The following is a 21,043-nucleotide window of genomic DNA, read 5'->3' as shown; positions in this document are numbered from 1 at the left end:
GACTTTAATTTCAGAGGGGAAAATATATTGGAGTTCCTGAGGCTCTTTCTATAAATACCTACAATAAATGACTTTTCTATTACTTAATATTTTTAGAAGAAAATCATTTTTTTCTTCCTTGTTAAAATGCTTTTTTTATACACTGGAAGACACATCAGGAGCAGAAACCTTGAAACTACATCGAAGCCATTTTACGGCACGAGGGGATCATTTTCAGGGAAGTAAAAACTTCAAAATCTGCAACTTTAATGAACAGAGATGGGATTTGGTGGTTTAATCAATAGAGACGTTAAACCCTCACTGAAGAGATCTCGTAATATAATTTCCACATTTACTTCCTACGTGGCACTAAAATACAAGGTCTTGTTAGGCGGTTTGTGTGTATTTCTTTTGATTTCCCAAAACAAGTAGCATCTACAACCATTCCTTGTGAAATTTTGAGCAGGAAGAACAAGCAAAGGAATGAATGAACATGTGGTTTTGTGTGATGAGTCTTACCTGGAGGTAAGTAGGAACAGTTGCCCGAGGAGTTCACCACGATGTTGGTGTGGAACGTAGCATCAAACCGTTCATCTGCACTGTAGACAACAAGAATGTATGTCAGTGTTTACTGCAACCAAAGTACAGCTTCTGTGGAAATCACCTTAAAGAGCCAATCATATGCTTGTTTTAATTGTTTTTCATCTTTCAGTGCATTCTAGTTTTTTTTTGTGTGTGCATGTAAAAAGACTACCAACTTAGAAAGCTTAAGGTCCACGTGACATTAGTTATTCTGTGCCATAAAAAGCTCCGTACCTGCTTGAAACACCGTATTTGAAGCCCAGGCTCTTCTCTTGTTGCTCATCTACATCACCATGTAACACATTTGCACTAATTCTCAAACAGACAATGAGCAGCTTTGTCATCTTGCCAGAGTCACGTCTGCTCGAGGCTAATTGTTCTGGAGTTGCCTTGCTTTGGTCTAACCAATCAGCTGGCTTCTCTCACAGGTGGAATTAAAGAGACAGGCGCTAAAACTGAGCTTTTCTGAGAGCGGTTAGGAAGAAATGCTGCAGCCGAGTACAGCATGAGAAAAACATGGGGCTTTTTTGAGCATTAAAGGATGCAAACATCTGCTGGTACACCCTCCAAGTAAAATTATAAACCTGTGAATGTGCATAATGTGGACTCTTTAATAAATTCATACACTGATGTGACCTTTGCAAGAACTGCTGAGGATACAGCATAAATCTAAGCTGAGGCACAAACAGCGAGGAGAACCGATGTGGTGGGAAAATACTAATATTTCTCCAAGTTATTACCGCTGCAGGTGCACAGCGCACGAGGAGTCACATCTGATACAACAATTCCCAGGAGATGGTTATTCAGTGGTTACCCTCATCCTCCCCTGCTACCCACAACTCACTCCCTGTAAATGAACTCCCAGGAGGTTGAGGCACAGTTGAGCTGAAGTTGAAAAAAAAAAAAAGAAACAGGAGAAAAAACTTGCAGCGATTCAGAGAGTCTCGATTCAAGGACTGACTGTGCGGGACAATGACAAATGAAATACAGTGTTCTTCCCCTCATTAGTAGATGGGAGAGCAGAGTGCCTTTAATGCGGTTTGTGCAGATCTTCTAAAGATTGATTAATGGTGATCTCTATAGTATTTTCCATTAGGGACATATAATAAAATGCACTTTCTCCTATCTTTTTTTTTTTCTTTAACTTTATCCATTTGTCTGAATGATTTATTGCTCTGCGCTGCATACACTTGAAGTGCAGAGCACCACTAACCTTGAATGTTTCCGTCTGAAAACCAGCTTCACCTAACAGGATGTCTGTGCAGATACTCAGCCATCCAGCTCGAGGTAATCCTGAGTGCTTCAGTAGGCGGCAGCTGGACTTCTTTTTGGTTCTTGGGGACCCAAAAGGAAGTTTGCCTTCTACTGAAGCACTTAGAGAAGGATCGGTAGCATCAGTGTTGTTTAACAAGAAAAGCCTAATTTATTCGAGCATCTGTGTTCAGCCAATCACTGGTGCTCAACTTTAACAAAGAAATAAATTCCCTTTATGTACACTGACAGTCCAAGTTTGTACCAAACATTAATGCTCAGTTTGGAAAAGTTTTTGTTCCACATGGAATGAGGTTGAACCCCTTAAGCCCTCGGCTATTTTTTGAAATTTCCAGCTGAAGAAACATCCCCCATATTCAGTCAGTAACAGCTGCAAAACGTGATGCCAAAAAAATGCACAACCCTGGGCTCCGTGGATAAGAAGCACTTTGGAGAATTCTGAAATACAGTAAGTCTACTTAACCTTATCTTCAGATTCAAAAACTCCAGCAAAAATTGGCATTTTTACTTCCGCTGGATCAAAACTGAAAGTTAGAGGGTAAATAACAGCTTCAAACCAAAGAGTCAACAACATTAAAGCTTCTCTAAAACTTCACCAAATTCGATGCAACAGCGATTAAAACACAACAAACGCTCCTAATAACTTAGTCATAGCAGAAACAAAATAAATATGCTATGCTTGGCAACCTTCGAAAAATGATGCTGGCTGCATTTTTATAGCAGATACAGTCTGGTCACAGCGCAGGGACATGCAGGGGGGAAGTTTGTTATGTGAGGTTTATCTATCTTTCATTTTCTGCTTGTTAGTCTCTCTCAGCAAGATATTCTGAATAGGTCCTGTGGCAACGTGGGGTCTGATTCTTTCCCACCTCATGAAACAAGAGCAGAAGCCCGACTAGTGCAGCATATTCTGACATGGCGCCGACCGGATGTACATGTTTTATTTCATCCATTCTGTCATGAGAGAAATTTGTATCCTATTTGGAATTTATTTTAAAGGAAATGAAGCAGATGTCGTCCTTTTCATGCTCTTATGTGTATGCTCTTATCTCTTCATTAATGCTAGTGCACAGGATTTAAATGCTATATGAGACATGAAAACATGTTTGTTGCAACCAACAATAAAAAAAAACATTCATCAAGGATTCATACAACGACCTTCATGCAAAAACATTTTCGCTGTTGTATCCTGAGCCTGTTTTACTTCATACCTGGATATTAGAAAGAAAAAAAAAAGTAATAAATCGCTTGTTTCATCTTATTGAATTCCACCTGCTCTTGATCAGTTGCAGAACCCACCAGCCTGTCCATTTCACTTCACTTCGGAAAGTTTCGTTCCCCAAAAGTGTCTCCCAGGAGACGAAAGAAAAAGTTCAGATCAAAAAGCTACAAGTCAGAGAGCAGGAGATCAAAACAGGCCAAATTTAGCCATGTCAAAAGTGGGATTAGAGGACCGAAAAAGGACAAGAAGTTGGAGGCAGCAGAACATCTTTCAAGCAAAGCAGCTCTTCAATACTCAAGTTGAAAGTTTAATTATTCCAATTTTAATGTCCTCTGAATTATGTAAAGTATTTAAAATGTAGCATGTTTCTACAAAAAATCCCATCTTTGATATTTAACGTATCACAACAGTGTGATTGTAGCAACTTTGTGAAACACATCATCCCTCCGAGATCGCTTCATTATATTGTGCAGTACACGGTGAACGCATGCTGAGCCTGACACCATGCTGGTCCAATTACAGAGCAGCACCCCGCAGATGTGTCCGTACAAAGCCTACCTGTTATACAGCAGAATGTCCGGCTTCCAAATGAGATTGTCGGGAAATCTGACATTGGCCACACCTGGATAGTCCGCTGGATTCCACTGGAGGTAACTGTCATGCCAGTACTGAGGGATGCAAAAACATGATGAGCTGCACATCCGTTAAAGCTGTCCCCTTTTTAACAGAAACTTCAGCAGTTTTTCTTATGGCAGTTATGAGTAAACTTAAATGTATTTGACAGCAGCTGTGGGGAACATCATGCAGCGATGTGCTACAAGAACTGAGTCTCATCTCTGCCAAGTTTCAGAGGCATGTTTGGGGGGAAATAAGACTTTTGATTATAAATTTAGTCGCTGAGCATATTTAACGAGCCCCTCTGGTGAAAATCAAGCTTTTACCTTGTTAACAAGTCCATATGGTGATTTTTATATGACTCCGAGACATCACGGGTAAAAATAAGTCGTCAGTGTCGCTTTAAAAGAAATCTAAAAAACAAATCCCCTTAACTCTGTATCATTGTTCTTCTTCAGAATTGGTTTCCAGCTACACATGGCTGAATTACTGCAACATTACAATTTGCCATCTTGTAGTAAATAGTAGCTTTGTAGTGTTTCAACAGAGTCCTAAGTGAGCTGGTGTGCTCCAGCTGCTACAAGGCAAAGGACTTTAACATCAAAACCCACCTGCAGGTTCAGAATAAATGGTATCTTTTAAACAAAACAAAAAAAAAGTAAATTACAACATTTATCAGAGAAAAAAACTATGAAAACAGAAGGAATCGTCTTAAGTTTTCAGCAGTTGTTGCGATGTTTTACTAATTTAAGATATCTAAATCTAAGCTAAGAATCATGATATTGTATCTAAATCACTTTATTCTACATGGCTCATGGAAAAAATCAGCCAAAATAAACAGTTTGTACTCAATTCTGGGAAAAAATAATATAAATTCTGCACTTGAGTGTCCCGGTCGTGACCAGCTGTCACTATGTGGCTGAACAGAGCAGAGAGGAAACAAGTATGGAAAGAAATTAGAGCGACTGAGGTGCAAAATAAGACATACTTGACCAACAACATTAACACAACATAGCTCCACAATGGTACAGAGAGGAGCAAGTTGTTGGAAGATACAGTCAGTCATCTTTCGAGTGCATTGTACTGTGAAAAACACAGACTGTTGAGATTGTAAAAATGTAAATGGTTTTAAATCTATAGCACCACCATTTCTATCCCGTATTAGTAACACCTGGGGGCACTTGGAAAATGTTGTGGATTCCAGGGTATTTCAAGGTTTGTAAAACACATGATCAAAGATTTTTAATACCTTTGTTATACTACACAAAAGATGTTCTCTGGCAGCAGCCTTTTATCAATAGCAGGAGCCAGAACCAGAACCAGAACCCACGGTGAGGCAGCATTTAGCCACTACAGCCCCCACCTGTGGAACAGCCTGCCGGAGAGGACTGTAGAGACTGTCGATATTTTTAAAAGAAGGTTAAAGACGCATCTTTTTAATGAGGCTTTTAACTTACCTTTTAAATTCTTTACGTTCTTGTCAATTATTTATTTATTGTGTTATGTATTTTACTTCTATTAATTTTCATTTTGTCTTACAAAGGGCCTTTTATACTTTAAAGTTTTCAGTTTTTAATTAAAAAGTTTCATTAGGGCGGTCCTCCACACTGGGGGCGTTGTCCCTTCAGCCCGGCTGATTGGGGGGCTCCCCATCTCATTGTGGGGGTCCCCTTTTCTGTCGGGGTCAGGGGGGTCTGGGTGCCGGCGCCCCCAGTGGTCATAGTCTGTGACTCCCCCCGGTGTGGATGACCCCAATGGTGGTTTTTTCCACAAGCCTCAGTGCCATGCCAGGTGGTGAGAGTGTGTGTGCATGTGTGAGTGTGTGTCAGTGTGTGTGTATGTGTGTGTGTGTGTGTATGTGTGCGTAGCCATATGTGCATGTGTATGCATGGAGGGTGGGAGGGATGGGCTTTCTTGTCTTTTTTTTCTTTTTTCTTCCTTTGACAATGTTTTTAATGCTGTAAAGCACTTTGCGTTGCTCTGTGTATGAAATGTGCTCTATAAATAAAGTTTGATTTGAAGTTTGATTTGATTCTGAGTTCTCCCGACTTCTAGTCATGGTTGTGCTGTTTCCATAGAGATGCAGGACTTTATATTGCAGTGAGAAATGAGTCCACAGTGGGTTAAAATGTGACAGGAGCAAAAAAACAAAACATGCAGGAAATGATTGGATTTCATTTCATGGAAAAGCATACATATATAGCTACATAAAGACTATGTTTTTAAACCAATGACCAGAGAGAAATTAAAAATTTGACTAAATACTTATCGTCAAGGGAAAGTCAGTCTAATTATTAGAATTAGACATGAATGTGTGCAGGAAACGTCATGGCCATGTTGTAGAGACATTTCAGTCAATAAAGTCAAACAAAATGACTATTCTGCCGTCATTTTGAATTGCAAAAATGTTTCACTACAAGTACTCACTAAAAAATGTGCATGAATTTCAGAATATATTAGAATATCCTCATTTGGCTTTAATGACAGCATGCAGTCGAGTGAGTTTGGACTCAAAGTTTGTGCAAACCTTGGTATTTCAGTCCAGATAAAAGTGGGAGACGGACAGTCTGACCTTTCCGTCCACTGAGCCGTGCTTCTAGCATCGCTAAGAGGCCGCGCTACCTATCGTCAACAACACGCTGAGAGGTGTGTTTGATTACTTCCACATGGCCGAGCTCCGAGTTTAAAAGTCAAGATGCAAAACAAAAAATAACAGTGACTCCAGTATTACAGAGAACCATTCTGTCAAAACAAACTCTGTGTTTGCTGATTATCCTTATTATTTAAAGAAAAACTCCACCAATTCTGTAAATAAAAACACTTGCAGAAAGTCGAATGTTTTACCATATGTGACCTCTTTGAAACTGAAAGGTCCACAAAAATGTGTCACGACTTCTGCTGATTTGCTGTTCAGTATAGCAACATGGTGGAACTGTGTAGCCTCTTTAACACGTAATAAAGTCAATAGATGGAAATGAACTTAAAGCGTTGACTCTGCCTCACTTACAGCCATGTTGATCGATGAGCACTCTGCCTGTGAAGTTAATTAAGAAATGAAAATATTGCCTTGATGTTTTTTTTCTTGATTAAATTACTTTTCATACTAAATTTTCTAATCAAATCTATGATTCACTTTTAATTACTTCAGACCATCGGGTTCAAATAATGGCTGTCACAAGGAACAATAAAGGTCAGTGGCTAATAAAGAAAGAGGAAAACACGCTGAAGAAATGATAGACTCCTGTGCAGCTCACATGATAAACCTCTTTTCAACAGAAATCTCATTCACTAATTCCAATATTTCCCTCCGCTTCTGGCCATTAGCAAGCTTAAAATGCTCCTCAGTAGTGTGTAATTGCAGCCGCTTAGCTTCGCTGAACAAAGTACGAGCATAAAGTCTAAAGCCAAAACTGAAGCCACTCATTATTTATGTCATTATGTGCTAATTGTCGATGCTTTTATAATTTGTTCATTCCAACACTATCCGGAGGCGATTAGATTCTTCTCAAAGGGTTGATGTACAACAGAGGCTAGTGTGCAATAGCGCTTAAATTTCAAATGATTCAACAGCTGCATTGTAACTGCATGAGTTTTGAGATGAACAGCAGGGTATTTATGTAAAATTTTTAAAAGTTTAAATTTACTACATTTAAAATAAAGGCCCGCAATAGGAACTCAATGCAAGAAAAGTCAGCACACATTTCATTTCTGAGATATAAATTCATCCACCTAAACTCAGTCCTCCTTGGCATGCAGGATACCAGATGCATGGACAGATGTTTCACCATTCTTCAGGGACTATTTTTTCCAGCTGCTGAAGGGGCTGCGTTGCTCTTTTTTTCCTTTAAAAATACCCCAAAGGTATTCTGTTGGGTTCGTGTTAGGCAACACACTTGGCCAGATCACAGTGTTTTTTTGTTTTTTTTTCTTTTAAAAACTCCCGTGTGATTTTGGCTGTGTGCTTTGGATCGTTAGTGCTGGAATATTCCTCTCCGGCCGACTGGGAGTCATCTTGTCAGCCAGTATTTTTGGTGCATTCACAGGCAGTCATGGTGTCATCTATAAATGTCATCTTCCCAACACCTTACGCCACCTATATCTTCACACTTCCACCTTTACTGTTAGGACTATGCATGCACTGTGATAGTCCTGTATAGGTTCATGCCAAACACCATCTGAGCCAAGCAGGTATATCTTGGTCTCATCTGACCAAAGAATGTGCTTCCAACATTCATCAGGCCTTTTTTCTATCGTAAAACAAGCAAGGGGTTTTAGTCTCGAACACTCCATAAACTCCACAAAGGTTAACGTCATACACTGTGCTTCACGCTGCCTGAACTGTCATAGAAACTCTTATTTCGATTGGTCACCCCTTGTGCCAAATCTGAAACATCAGCCCATCTGCTTTTCAGAGCTAGATTGTGCAAGTAGGGCACTCTGTGTGGCATCATTTTAGAAGGACGGCCATTTCTTAGTGGTGCTATGGTTTGTTCTATACCTCCTGATTACTGCTGCAACTGTGTTTCCAATGATTTTTAGTTGGTCTCTGAACTTCCTGTATCCTATTTTTTGTAAAGTTTCACAATCAGATTTTTCAGCTCAGCTAGTAATTTATTTCTATGCAGGTAGACGCAGCCCATAAGTCCAGAACTGAGAAAGTCTGAGTGTTCACAGGTCTTTTTTTTTTTTTACCAATGTTCATTCAATTAAGCTAATTGGAAATCACAGGTGTACTCAATTTAGTTGTATTTTGTGTTTCCGTGATCACTGGTGTATTCACTTTTATTGCATTGAATTTCTACTTTGGGGCTTAACTTTTATTGTATCCTCTATAGCTCAAAGTGGCTATTAGCGATGAATGCATTTTGAGGACATTTAAACGTCTTTTTTTTTTGGATTCCATACAAGTAGCCTGAGCCAAACAAATGGTAGATCACGCTAGAAGACATTAAACACTGTGGATGCTGCCCGCTCTGTCTTGTGTTTGAGAGCCAAAGTCGATCTCGCTGGGTGTGGAAGTGAGAGAGAGACTGAGCAAGATTACTGCTGCGATTCCAAAGGATGATTTAAAACAGACCAAGCAGCCTTGGTACAGCTTGCTGACGATGCAGCAGCAGGGAACTAGTGTCACATAATGGACAAGGTGCAATAAAGCATCTGTGTTCATACACTTCACCTCTCTGCATGAAGGAGAAAAGGATACACTGCTGGTGTGGGAAATGAAAAGGAGAAGACTGGGAACCACTAACACATTTCATGCACTATACTGGTAATTACTTACATTTGTCCTGATGCCTAAACTAAATGCCAAGTTAGACACCAAAATCAAATTTAGAGTTCAACACTTATGGGAAAATGTTCACTCACTTAGATGAATGAGTTAGATGAAAGGCCTGATACAACTTTAATATTTGTTCAGACAGCAGCTAGTTAATTAAGCTTCGGATGAATATTGGAAACAGCAGGAAGCTAGCCGTCCTCTGCAGCCTCTCAATCCCAAGGTACATACCCTGCTTTAATGCCTACTTTACATTAAATAGAGCCATAAATTACAAAATGAACATCATGCTGCATTGAAGGAGACTTGAAACTAGCAATTGAGACCATGAACTCATTAGATAAATGTTTGATGAAGTGATAAATCAAGTGAGAAGTATGGTTATTTGCTCATAGTCTTCTATAAAATCAGACTTGTTCAGAGGAGTCGCCCTCTGCTGGTGGTTTGACAGAATGCATTGCTTCAAAGCCCTTTCATGTTGGTTTCAACTTCCACACCCGCAGGCTACATCCATCTTTTATATACATCTGTGGTTGCAAACAGTGTCAGTGCATGCTCAGATAGACTCAGTATCTTGTGATCATGAACAGGATATTAGAAATTGGATTTGGATTGATTTATTTTTAACATTTGTAGCATCTAACTGCAACTATAAAGTTATGCTTTTTTTTTTTTTTTACTAGGATTTTTAGATACGTTATAAAGGGAAAAGTCTTACCAGCTGCAGCCAAATGTTGGTTGTTAAAACCTGGTTCTTCTCATCCTGTTGGAAAAACACAATATTCATTTTTGCTGTGTGTGCTGTATTTATTTTTCTCTCAGTTAATGTTTCATAAAGGAGAGAAAATACAACATAGATAATTTAAAAGTCCACTGTAGCTTCACCCCTCAAGGCTGTGGGAGATGGAGAAAAAAACTGGCTGTTGAGTAGAAACACTTCCAACTATTCTTTTCAGTCTTTTATTTTACTGATTGGTTTGATGGCTCAGGGAGCTTCCACAAAGAAAAAGCTTGTTGCAGAGTCCTTCATCATTTGTACTGAAGATTTCTGCAGCTATCACATTTTTTAACTTTAGGACATCTGAACAGATGTGAACGATTCAAAATGTATTCATGAGCATAAAAGACAATTGAAACACTTGATCAAATTAAGTGTCCTTGTTAAGACGTGCCAGTATTGACTTTACCCGTATTGGAAAAAGGCAATATTCTTCCACATGAGAATTGATTTTAGCTGCTAAATGAGAAGCCAGGAACAACATTTGCAGCAATTTATAACTCATTATCTAAACAAGCGCGGGTTCTAACTGCACAGCTCTGTACAGGGTATTCAGTATGCATGCTATGTGTGAGGAGCAATAGTTCACGCACCACATCCATGATCTGCCTGAGGGTGAGGCCAAAGTTAACGGTGAGAGTCTGGGAGTCATTGGCGACGGGTCTCTCCAGCGGGTTGTAGTTTGTCATCAGGTCTTTGTACAGTCTGCGCTGGTTTGGACCTTGATGAGAAACTACAGAAGACAGAGCAACATTAGCACACCAAACATTCCTCAGCGCGTGAATTCATTTTCAGTTTTGTCATCAAACTTGAAAATTCTGTATCACATACAATTGGTTTTATAAATTGAACGGAATGATTGAGACACCACTAGTTCCTTTGACAACCAATTTCTATTGCAGTAAACTAAAAAAGGAAAAAAAAGCAGTTTGTTTTGAACAAAGAGATAAAGAGCTGAGTGAAGCTGTGATGACCGTGATACTGAACAGACATTGACAACAGATATCTCAGTACTGAACTTTTTCATGATTGAGTGATTAATAACTTGGTACTTCTAAATGGTAAATGTTCTGCACTTATAGCGCTTTTATCCAAAGTGCTTTACAATGTGTTTCTCATACACACATACACCAATGGCGACAGAGCTGCCATGCAAGGTGCTGCCTGCCATCAGGTTCAGTGTCTTGCCCAAGGACACTTCGACTGTGGAGGGGCCGGGGATCGAACCGCCACCCATATGATCAGAGGACAACCCGCTATACCACCTGAGCCACAGCTGCCTCTGTCTCTATCTCTATCTTCTATATATCTCTGTATAGAATCTATATTACAGCAGTGAACTTATTTGATCAGTTAAAGCGACCTCTGGGAATCTGTGGGCAAGCGACACTGCATTTATACACAATTAGGAACACTATTATAAAGCAGCAATCTCCAGGCTGAAAAATGCTGAAAATGAACAAGTGTTAAAAGTGCAGTTCCTTGAACGATCACTTGGGGTGGACTCCAAAAGTGAGTCAGTTCCCTTCAACCTCCATGTAAAAATGCCCAACTTTACAGCAGAAATAAACATGTTCACAGTCTGGTACAAAATATATTTTTGGTTAGCTTACTTTACATTTATCACAACTTTTTAAGAAGTGATTTTTTGTTTTAATATAACTCACCCACTTAAATTGTATTTAGGCGTTAAAATTATGCATAATCTGAGGCGTAGCCACTTTAGATGCCGTCACAGGACATACCATGCTCTGCTTTAGCTCCAGTCGGGCTTCACCTCTTTGCTTATTTTTGGATTAGCTGGGCGTGAGGCGAAGTCGAGGATGGCCAGAGCAACCACACTGAACTTCAAAATCATTATTTGGAAAAACTATGGAGGACATCACAGACAGTTGTGGTTATGTCACATACCGTCTATTTCCCCAAAGCTGCTGCCAAAAATATGAGCTTTATGCATTAGGCTACATGCTAGCATTAAGCAAGTGATATTTACCAGGTTCTGCTGATCTCCACAAAACACAAAGTACATGATTAGTCATGCATGTGTTTGATCATAAAACTAAGTTGGGCAAACTGAAATAGCAGCCTGATGATGGCTTGATGGGAAACGAGGGGAACAAAGTGATTAGAAACTCTGTATCTTTCAGGCATCTTGAATATCTTCAGCAAAGTTTATGGCAATGCCCCCAGTAGCTGTCAACACGTACACACATTAGCCAACTCATTAAAACCCCTGACAGGTGAAGAGAATAATATTGATTAACTCGTTACAGTACGATGCTCTGCTGAGAAACCTTGGGTCCTGTCATTCATGTGGATGTTGCTTTGGCTCGGCACACCCACTCAGACATTGTTGCAGACCAAGCACACCTCCCCATGGCAACAGGATCGCACGTCGTGGCCTCATGCAGCACGAATATGTGCACAGATTTGCAGGGTAATGTATGCAACTAACTGTAGACTGGTCTGATAAACTGGACCTTGACCAGCATTGTCCATCCTTGAGCCATAACGCTGTCAAAGCTGAAAATGATTATGCAAATTATCACGTTGTTTGGCACTGGAAGTGAAGTTTTCTCAAATTCAAGGAGATTAATGCAACTAATTTAATTTGAGTCGACCTCTTCACTTTCCTCCTATCTCTCATATCATCCATTTGCATGAGTTGATGGCTCATTATCACACATCTTCCCATTTTTTTTGCCAAATTCTCTGTGTTGCTCATCTTGCAGGTCCCCACTGCCACTCCCTGATGGAGCAGTTTTAGACGCTGAGAGCTGCTCGTCCACCTCCAGCTTGGACCGTGTTGGTTATACCGTGTCGGCACTAAACTGTCCCACTTTAAAACGAGTTTCACTTAATGTATGTAAAGTATGAAGGTTCGTTAGTGCCAGCGTAAAAACATCCAACAATATCTAGGGCAGACAAGGCAGTCTTCCAAACACAATATCTGGACTTGAATCATCTCACGGCGCAATCTCAAATCAGATCTCCCTCTGATTTTAACACACTCTCGTTTCCCCCCCTTGAGTTATGGAGCGTTGTTGGCAGCATCTCCTCACTTCGCTAATGGCCTTAGCCCAATTATCCGAAACCACCTATGAGAAGCACATTATCCTGATGATTTGGCAGAGAGTGTGTGTTGTCTGTAGGCATCTCCCCATTCCTCTGTTCTCTGTTGCGTCCAGTTTTTGGATAAAAAGGACTGAAAGATTAGCTGAAAGCTCGTCTTTGTCCACGGCCAAATCCCCTGTGGAGATTTCCCCTCCTGCTCCCACCATAATCAAATTTCACTGAGGATCAGCGAGATGACATTAATGTGTGTCATTGTCCTGAGATGTTTCTGGAATACACGCCAGCACATTTCTGGACTTCAGACCACACAGGGACCATTTCTGATATGATGCCAGTATGCGGCTGGAAAACAGCTCGGAGCCTTAAAAGAGAGACGAGAATTCAACCTCTTAATCAAATTTAACAGCCTTTGTATTGTCAGAGAGATGGACAACGGCTTTAACAACCGCAGACATGTGCTCAGACATGTGCAAACGCTAACAAGTCGTCTCTCCATCTGCCTCTTTATACTTCACTCCTGGGGAAGCCTCCATTAACTAGTGCCCGTAAAGCGCTGACTGAAAAGCCTCCGTCAGTGATTACGGCTGAATGAATTGCCTCAATCAAAATGTTCAAAATGCAGAGCAGATCTGAGTAAAACTGATGAGACACAGCATGTGGTGAAGGTCTCCTGAACTAATTTCCATTTAAAGATCAGGAGTGTTTTTTTTAGCAGAGTTTGCAACATTTGCATGGGTCGACTTGTGTCCGTCTGGACCGAGCACAGACAGGATGTGAAGCTCATACGTGTTGCGAAATAGCGTGAAGGGCACAAGAGGAATAGTGTTACTTTTGTTGCAGAACAGAAACTTTTTGTTGAGGCAGTCATTACAATAAAGCTCTTTAGAACTTTTATGTCCATCAGTCACATTCACACAGTTGTTTGCAGATTTCTGTCTGCAAGTCTCAAATCAAATCAGGAGAAACCCCCAAAGAGCTGCAGTGGAAGTTACAAGAAGTTCAGCGCTGACAGAAAAACACTGCACACAAAACATGACAACACATAAAAAACTGTTTCAATCATTGCACGCTGCAAATGGGATCTTGCAGAACACATAAATGCAGATTTTAAATAAATTATTGCACTACAATCACAACAAAAGCAGCAAATCATGATGCTTTTGTGGCTGCAAACTTACATCAAATGCAAATGTTGTCATTTAAGCACATGTAGCCTTTTGTTTTATTGCAAACCGTGGGTGTTTGACAGCTTTATGGATTTTTTTTCTAAAGACACTAAAGGTGTGAACAAGGATGAGTCCAGCAGTGCAAGAAAAGACAATCACACTCAGATAACTCCCTCCAATATTATACTTTCTATTAGTTAACAGGTAAAATTACTGGTTGATTAAAATTGCATTAAAGTAATCTTATGTTGCAAAAAAAAAACGTGCGTTTGGCACAACAGGTATGTCCTGGTGATTAGGAGGCAGAGCGCAGCAGCTCACATGAAGAGCCAAAGAAAAAAGACGAATCTCCTGACTGATGAAATAATAAATAATAATAATATTATTAAATCTCTCCGGTGTGTGAGTTAATTAAGCCAGAATGCAGAATTCCTACCTTTCACTGTGCAGGCGGCGGCTGCAACAAAAAGCAGAAAATTCAGCAAGTCCATGTTGAACGGAGCGAGGAGTGAAAGAAAGCGGAGAGATTCCTCAGATTATCGCTGAACCTGATCGTGTGGGTGGTGGATGGGTGGAGGGTGGTGGGTGGGGGGCCCGTGGCGGTAATAACTCCTCCTCCTGATGATCGGCTGCAGTTTGGCAGGACATCGATGAGATGTGGAGCACCAGAAGTCCCACCAGTGACCATGATGTGGCTTCCTGACACTAACAGAGTGACACCTGAGAGTGTGAGAAAAGTGATGAATTGCTATTGTGCAAAACTTTGGCTTTCATCTCTATAGACTGCAGCTAAATATACATATTTAGTCATTGTGAAACATATAATTGAATAATATCACGACAAAAAAAGGGGGTAACTCTGGACAACAATCTGCACATCTGCTTGTCAGCAGCATCATCTCTTGACTTTTTACATGCATGTTCACAGCAGCTTGTCTCGTTTATCAGTGTGTGACTGAAAGGTAATGCTCTAGTTTGCTAAGAAAGTTGTGCAGGATCAAACTGAGCTTAAACAAGAGGACATCTGCTGGTCATTGAACACCATTACAGTTGGATTATGCAGCTGCAGTTTCTTTATTAGACTATTTTTGCAATCAATGCACATGTATTTTATTCTTTATAAATAAAATGTGTTTGCATCAGTAACAGTCAGACTATTGTTTTGGTTCAATCTCTTCAGTCTCATTTAAAAATACTCTTTAATTATAATTTCCTATTGTTATTTTTATATCAGCAATAAACAACATAAACAAGCAAAACTGGATTGGTTGGATGCACCACACACCCATATGGTCACATGGCCAGCATAGGAACAAATACACAACCAATCCCAGAGTACCAGAAGCATAAAGCAGCAACAACCAAAGTTCAACTCTTGACTACGGCACATTTGTTCTGTGTCAGTCCTTTTTGTTTTTCCCTATGTTTCATGTCCATCTCTATACTGATCATCAAAAAAAGCAAAATACCATTTTAAAAAAATACTCTTTGGCTCCAATACACACAGGCAAATATATATAGTGCTCATGAGAAGTATTTACGTGCCCCTCTTCCATGGAAGTTTTCCCTTTTTACTGCTTTTCAACACTGACTAGTGAGAGAGGCCTTCAAGACACCGATGACCCCTCTGAAGGAGTTACAAGCTTCAGATAAGAGAGAACAACTGTTGTCTTCACTGGTCAAAGCTTTATGGAAGCATAACAAAAAGAAAACCACTGCTGAAAAATCTTATATTAAATCTTAACTAGAGTTGGCCAGAAGGCATGAGGGAGGCTATGACATCAACTGGAAGAAGGTTTTGTTGGTCTGATGAGACCAAAATTTTTGCTTTTTGGGTGATCAGACTAGACATTATGTTTGGCGGACATTAAACACTGCACATCATCACAAACACACTATCCTCTCTATGAAGCATGGAGGTGGCAGCATCATGATGTGGGGATGCTTCTCGACAGCAGGCCCTGAAAAGGCTTGTAGAGAAAGAGGGTAAGATGGATGCAGCAAAGTATAGAGCAATCCTGGATGACAACTGGATGTAGTCTGCAAGAGAACTGTGGTTTGGGTGGAGATTTTTATATATATATATATTTTACAGCAAAACAATGACCTTAAACACACAGCCAAAGCTACAAATAAATGCTTTAAAGACAGCAAGGTAAATGTTCTGGAGTCAGAGTCCAGACCTCAATCCAATTAAGAATTTGTGGCTTTGAAAAGAGCTGTTCACTCAAGCTCCCCGTGCAACCTGACGGACCTTGAGCAGAAAGAAAAATGGGATAAAATTACAGTGTCCAGATGTTCAGGCCGACTGAGACCTATTCACACAGAATCAATGCTGTAATTGGGGCCAAAGGTGCATCTACTAAATGCTGAGTTGAAGGGTTGGATATATATGTGCGTATGCCTTATTTTCTTTGGAAACTCAATACCATGATTCTATGTCACAAAGCAATGAAAGGAGAGAATGTCCGTGTTAACAGCCTCCAACAGTCATATATAAACAGTACATCAATTTCAAAGCTCACACTTTTGTTTTGCAATGGCAACTCAAACATGGCGATTTCTCTGACATGGAGATAACTACTCTACGGCTCCTACTGTGTGCACACACAGGAAAAATGTGTTTTTACAATGAGTACATTCATTTCAAAACTCAATTTTCTCACAGGTGCAATGCACAGATGGTAAACTGTGCATATACAGTTTTACCCTCAACTAACACCAGCATGAAGGTAAATGTTATTTAGCCGCTAATGTGTTTGCTTTGTGAAGTGGCTGCTATTGACACATGCCTCCTTTCATTTATTGGCACTATAAATTCTGCTACAGACAGTTGAAAAAGTGTTGATTAAAAGCTAGGTTGGAGAGCTGTATGCGATCTGCATGTCAAATAATATGTTTCATCAGCCCGCGACCGAGATTGAAGCAGTCATCAGGATAATTACAATGCACATCACATATCACTGTGCTTTTATCGCTCTTACAGAGAGCTTTGTCTAATTAAATGTACACACAAGTGCAAATGCTCTATGGACCTCACTCCGACTTTGTTCCATCATTCTATTGTGAGCTACAAACATGACAAATAATGGCAGGTAAGGAGCGCGCACGCCTCGCCGCATCTGTGTGACGCTGATATTTAACAACTTAAATGAAATTGCAGCTGAGGTGTGACAGCAAATTTTTATTCTAAACCCAAAGTTTGTCATTTATTCATATGCTGATCACCCGGTCATTCATCTTTCAGTAAATAGATGCTCATGCATTTTGTGTAATGGTTTAACCACTGGTTCCCCAGCCTACAGTGTGTGTGCTGAACAATGTGAGTGTTGTCCACAGAGAGGCCACACAAGGAGGGTCCTGGTCCTTACAAGGAGCTGTTTTTCTTTCAACAGATGTTCTCTGCCCACATGGAGAAGAATTCCTATAGGTTTAAGGCTTGAATGGTGTAAAACTGACCAATGGAATTTAGTTACCTCGTCTCATGTCAGCTAAGAAAAGCTGTGTTGTTGCTCTTTGAAACATCTGGTGAAATGTTTACTGACTGTCTCCACTCTGTGCAATACAAACCAACAACTGGAGAGTTTCGTGTTTAAGAGCTACAGGCAGCTTGACAAAGTCTTGTCAGCAACAAGGATTTACAGCCGGTTTCAATGCCGGTGTAGTTCTACTAATTCACCAACATCTGCACTGTTAATGGCTTTTATGGATGTAACTCTTTTCAAGTATGTGCAGGTGTTTACAGAATTACTGAAGTCTCCAGTATATGGAAAATCTGTTTCACCACACAGCATGGCTCATATTTGAACATGCTAGAAGCTGGATTTGGCCTTGTTTCTGATAAGCAGGTGGTTGTGAGTGGGGAATTAGAGAGATGCTTCATCAAGTTTGGCTCCTTCCAGACGACAAGACGCTTCTCAGGTTTTTGTGACGTGACATGCAGCACAATGAGACTCCATCTGTCTATGAATGGAGAGTGCTCCCATTTGTCACCACATGCAGCCATACTGCTGAACATAAGCTGTCCAGAGACATGTGCAGGATCACATTGAGGGGAATGAGGATGGAGTGGACACCGTCCTCGGTTCATTCCACGTACACAATTGCCTTACATCACTTTGCTGCTCCAATGAAGCAAAGCGTCTTCTTCTGAGGATAAGGGCTCTGTTATCCTCTGCTAGATTTGAAATAAGGCAATGGGATAGTAACTTCCCATGTGTTGGTGACCACTTACCAGCAGCTGCTAGTTCTGACAGTGCTGAATCCAAATCCTAAAGAGGGCACAGTTGGGCTAAGCTGGCGCTGTGTTTCTGACATCTTGAACTGTAGATCCACTTCCTTCCAAACCCTAACAATGAGAAATGTGCACAAAGTGTTGGATTCACATCTCTGTCACATCATGTAAAGACGGATGAGCCCTACATGACATCACCTAAACGTTCCTTGAACAGTAGCGTTAAAGGTCAAGGTGGCGGCTCTTTCCATTACCATTTTGCCGCTATCTGACTCCTCCCAACTAATTCTAAAAATGGAGCAGGAGTAGAACTGAGGCCACGTGAACATCACCAGCTTGTCACTCAAAGCAGCTTTGTCCTCAGTTATTGCACCGGGTTGTAAAAATGTTAATTTCTGCTGTGAATTTAGGCATTTTATCATGGAGCTCTGAGGGGATTGACTCATTTCTGAAACTGTCCTCTAGTGGTCGTTTGAGGAACTGCAGTTGTTTGAACTTACACTTTATTTCTCAACCCTGGAAGTAGCCACTCAGACAACTCTCATGTTTCAAAGAGAATTACACATTTTCTGTGACGCTTCAGCAGCACCGATATAAACAACACACCAGACAACAGACTCTAATATCTCATCTGTCTTGTGTGGCTTTGGATTTATGTGCAGCCTCAACTGGAGCCCAGCTCAGCAAACTGATCAAATCTGATCTAACAAAGCATTGTCAGAATTTATCTGTGGTCTGATCTGCTGTTGTACTAACCTGGCTTCACTCTGCAGGTATAAGGCCTTTGCGGCTTAACGGCATTGTGAAAACAAGTGCTTCAACTCAGTAGACGTATGTGGATTCAAAACAAAACCCTGCGGATGATATCACTCGAGGTAAGCTACTCAAACATCCATGGCAAAGAGGTCCTGCATTCTTCTGAAGAGATATGATCAGAGTTGAGGAAACTGTTTTTCACTGTTTAACTCAACCCACCAAGTCATCTGACCTTTCCGATCCAAAGCAAAAGACACCTGTCAAGACTTGATACGTGCAACCTTGAATGCAAGCTCTATTTGCATAACCGAGAGAAAACTGAATTTATGTCTCCTGCTCAATCTGAGAACTTTCCAGAGGAATTTCAAGCACTAAAACCTGGAGAGGAAATCCTCCTGTGCAGCTGTCTGTTGCTTCTTTTCCCCGAGTTTGATGAAAAATTAGAAGCAACTTGATTATACAATTCTAAGAGAAACCGCAGTGGGATTGTTGCTACTGCTGTCGTTTGTCTATTGCTTACAGTGTAACAGTTCTAGCCGAGTAGCTGACCTAACTTTGTACAAAGGAGCAGCTGAAGGACTTTGACTGTGATAAAGACACAGTAGTGCTGAAACATTTATACAAAAAAAGGTTGTGAATTAAACAGTGAGCTCCAGTCCGCTTTTTTTTTTTTTTTTTGGAGCAGCTGAAAAAGTTGGAGAGAAATCCCTGTTAAGCTCATGTAACTGTCTTTGAGGTGTTTTTTTTTTTCCCACTCTCCTTGAGTTAAACTCCCAAAAGGGTCCCTTCTCTCAGCTGGTCCTGAGACTTACTGATGAGATAAAACCCAACGCTGTCCAGCCTCAGAGCAACTCTGCTCTCCAGCCACTAATGATTATATTAACAAAAGATGCTTATCTGGACCATTTAGAGGAATCAAAGCAAAACCCCAAACAAACTTAATTGCTATTTGGCCCTAAACTATGAATATAAATAAGCAGAAAAATCTCTTTATTGTCAGAGCTACAAAGCGGAGACGGAGCCGCTGACCACAGTCGAGGACAACACAAGAAATTCTGTCTGCCAACAGATGAAAGAGTTTGTGGTCAAAGCACGACAGATGGGGTAGAAGCAGAGAGACGCTTCCTCTGGAAATGTGACAAATATAATGATATCAGAGTGGAATATTTTCAAAAAATTGATTTTTTTAATCTCCAACTTCACAGAGCTGAGTGACAGCAAAGAGCAACAGATTCTCTCAGTTGAGGGACGCTGCACGACATTCCAAAGAGCTGAAGGACACTACGATGAAAACATCACCGAAAATGACAAATTATAATCTTGACAACAACTATTATACACACAACACACTGACAAACACACAAAAAACACATATTTACTCTTACTGTTCTTCTTCGTTGCCATTTCCTTCATATTTTGCTCATGGTATTCATTTTAATCAACATTTGTTATATTACACCCATTTGCCAATGTGTTCAATTAACATTCATGCTAACAAAGCATTTTGAATTAAATTAAATTTACATGACAGAGAAAGAAAAGCTCCATAACTGGAATGATACAATTACACTTGCATCACTTACAAGGTCTCCGACTGAGTCTTTGAACTGTTTGATGGTGAGAATGAAGGTGTCTCTTGTTTGTTGTGCCTCCTGTCTTTGTATCTATGGACATGTGTGTGTTTGTGTGTCTCACAAATGACTACAAGTCACTGGAATCTCCTCTGAGGTAACAAAAACATGACTGTGTTCTTGTATGTGAATGCACTCAGTTACAAGCTACCAACTTCAATTAATTTCTAAATGACTCCTGAGCAAAACAGTGAAAACGGCTGAAATGTATGTAAAGCTACGCGTGTTGTACGTATTGTGTTGGTGGCAGCACTGTGACAGAAATACCAGTCAAGTGAATGTAAACGGCACAGAGACAAGAGAAGCTGTTAATTACTAAATGTCCATCACCTGTGGATGCCCACATCATTAAGGTTGCCATGGTGATGGTACCTGCAGTACTCTCTCCCAAGTCACAATGAGAATTTGACATTTGACTTGACGTGCTTCTTGAACTCTGGATTAAAAGCCTGAAC

The 21,043-nt window shown here is 40.4% G+C and overlaps 1 protein-coding gene across 1 annotated transcript in view; it reads right to left on the bottom strand.

The window, feature by feature from the left end:
* chrna7a (cholinergic receptor, nicotinic, alpha 7a (neuronal)) overlaps window positions 1–14,480 on the bottom strand; it is a 40,636-nt gene extending 26,156 nt beyond the window's left edge. Inside the window, exons 1-5 of the mRNA XM_008304654.1 lie at window positions 14,404–14,480; window positions 10,320–10,459; window positions 9,667–9,711; window positions 3,614–3,723; window positions 499–578 (exon numbers count right to left, since the gene is read on the bottom strand). Coding sequence (XP_008302876.1) covers window positions 499–578; window positions 3,614–3,723; window positions 9,667–9,711; window positions 10,320–10,459; window positions 14,404–14,458 — 430 coding nt within the window. The 5' untranslated portion in view covers window positions 14,459–14,480. The remainder of the gene's footprint in view (window positions 1–498; window positions 579–3,613; window positions 3,724–9,666; window positions 9,712–10,319; window positions 10,460–14,403) is intronic.
* Between the last annotated feature and the right edge of the window lie 6,563 nt (window positions 14,481–21,043).

Source organism: Stegastes partitus, unplaced genomic scaffold (assembly GCF_000690725.1).
Source record: "Stegastes partitus isolate 25-593 unplaced genomic scaffold, Stegastes_partitus-1.0.2 Scaffold41, whole genome shotgun sequence".
NCBI classification, from domain to species: Eukaryota; Metazoa; Chordata; class Actinopteri; family Pomacentridae; genus Stegastes; species Stegastes partitus.
Note: the sequence above shows the minus strand (reverse complement) of the source record. Positions and strands in the feature narration are given on the sequence as shown.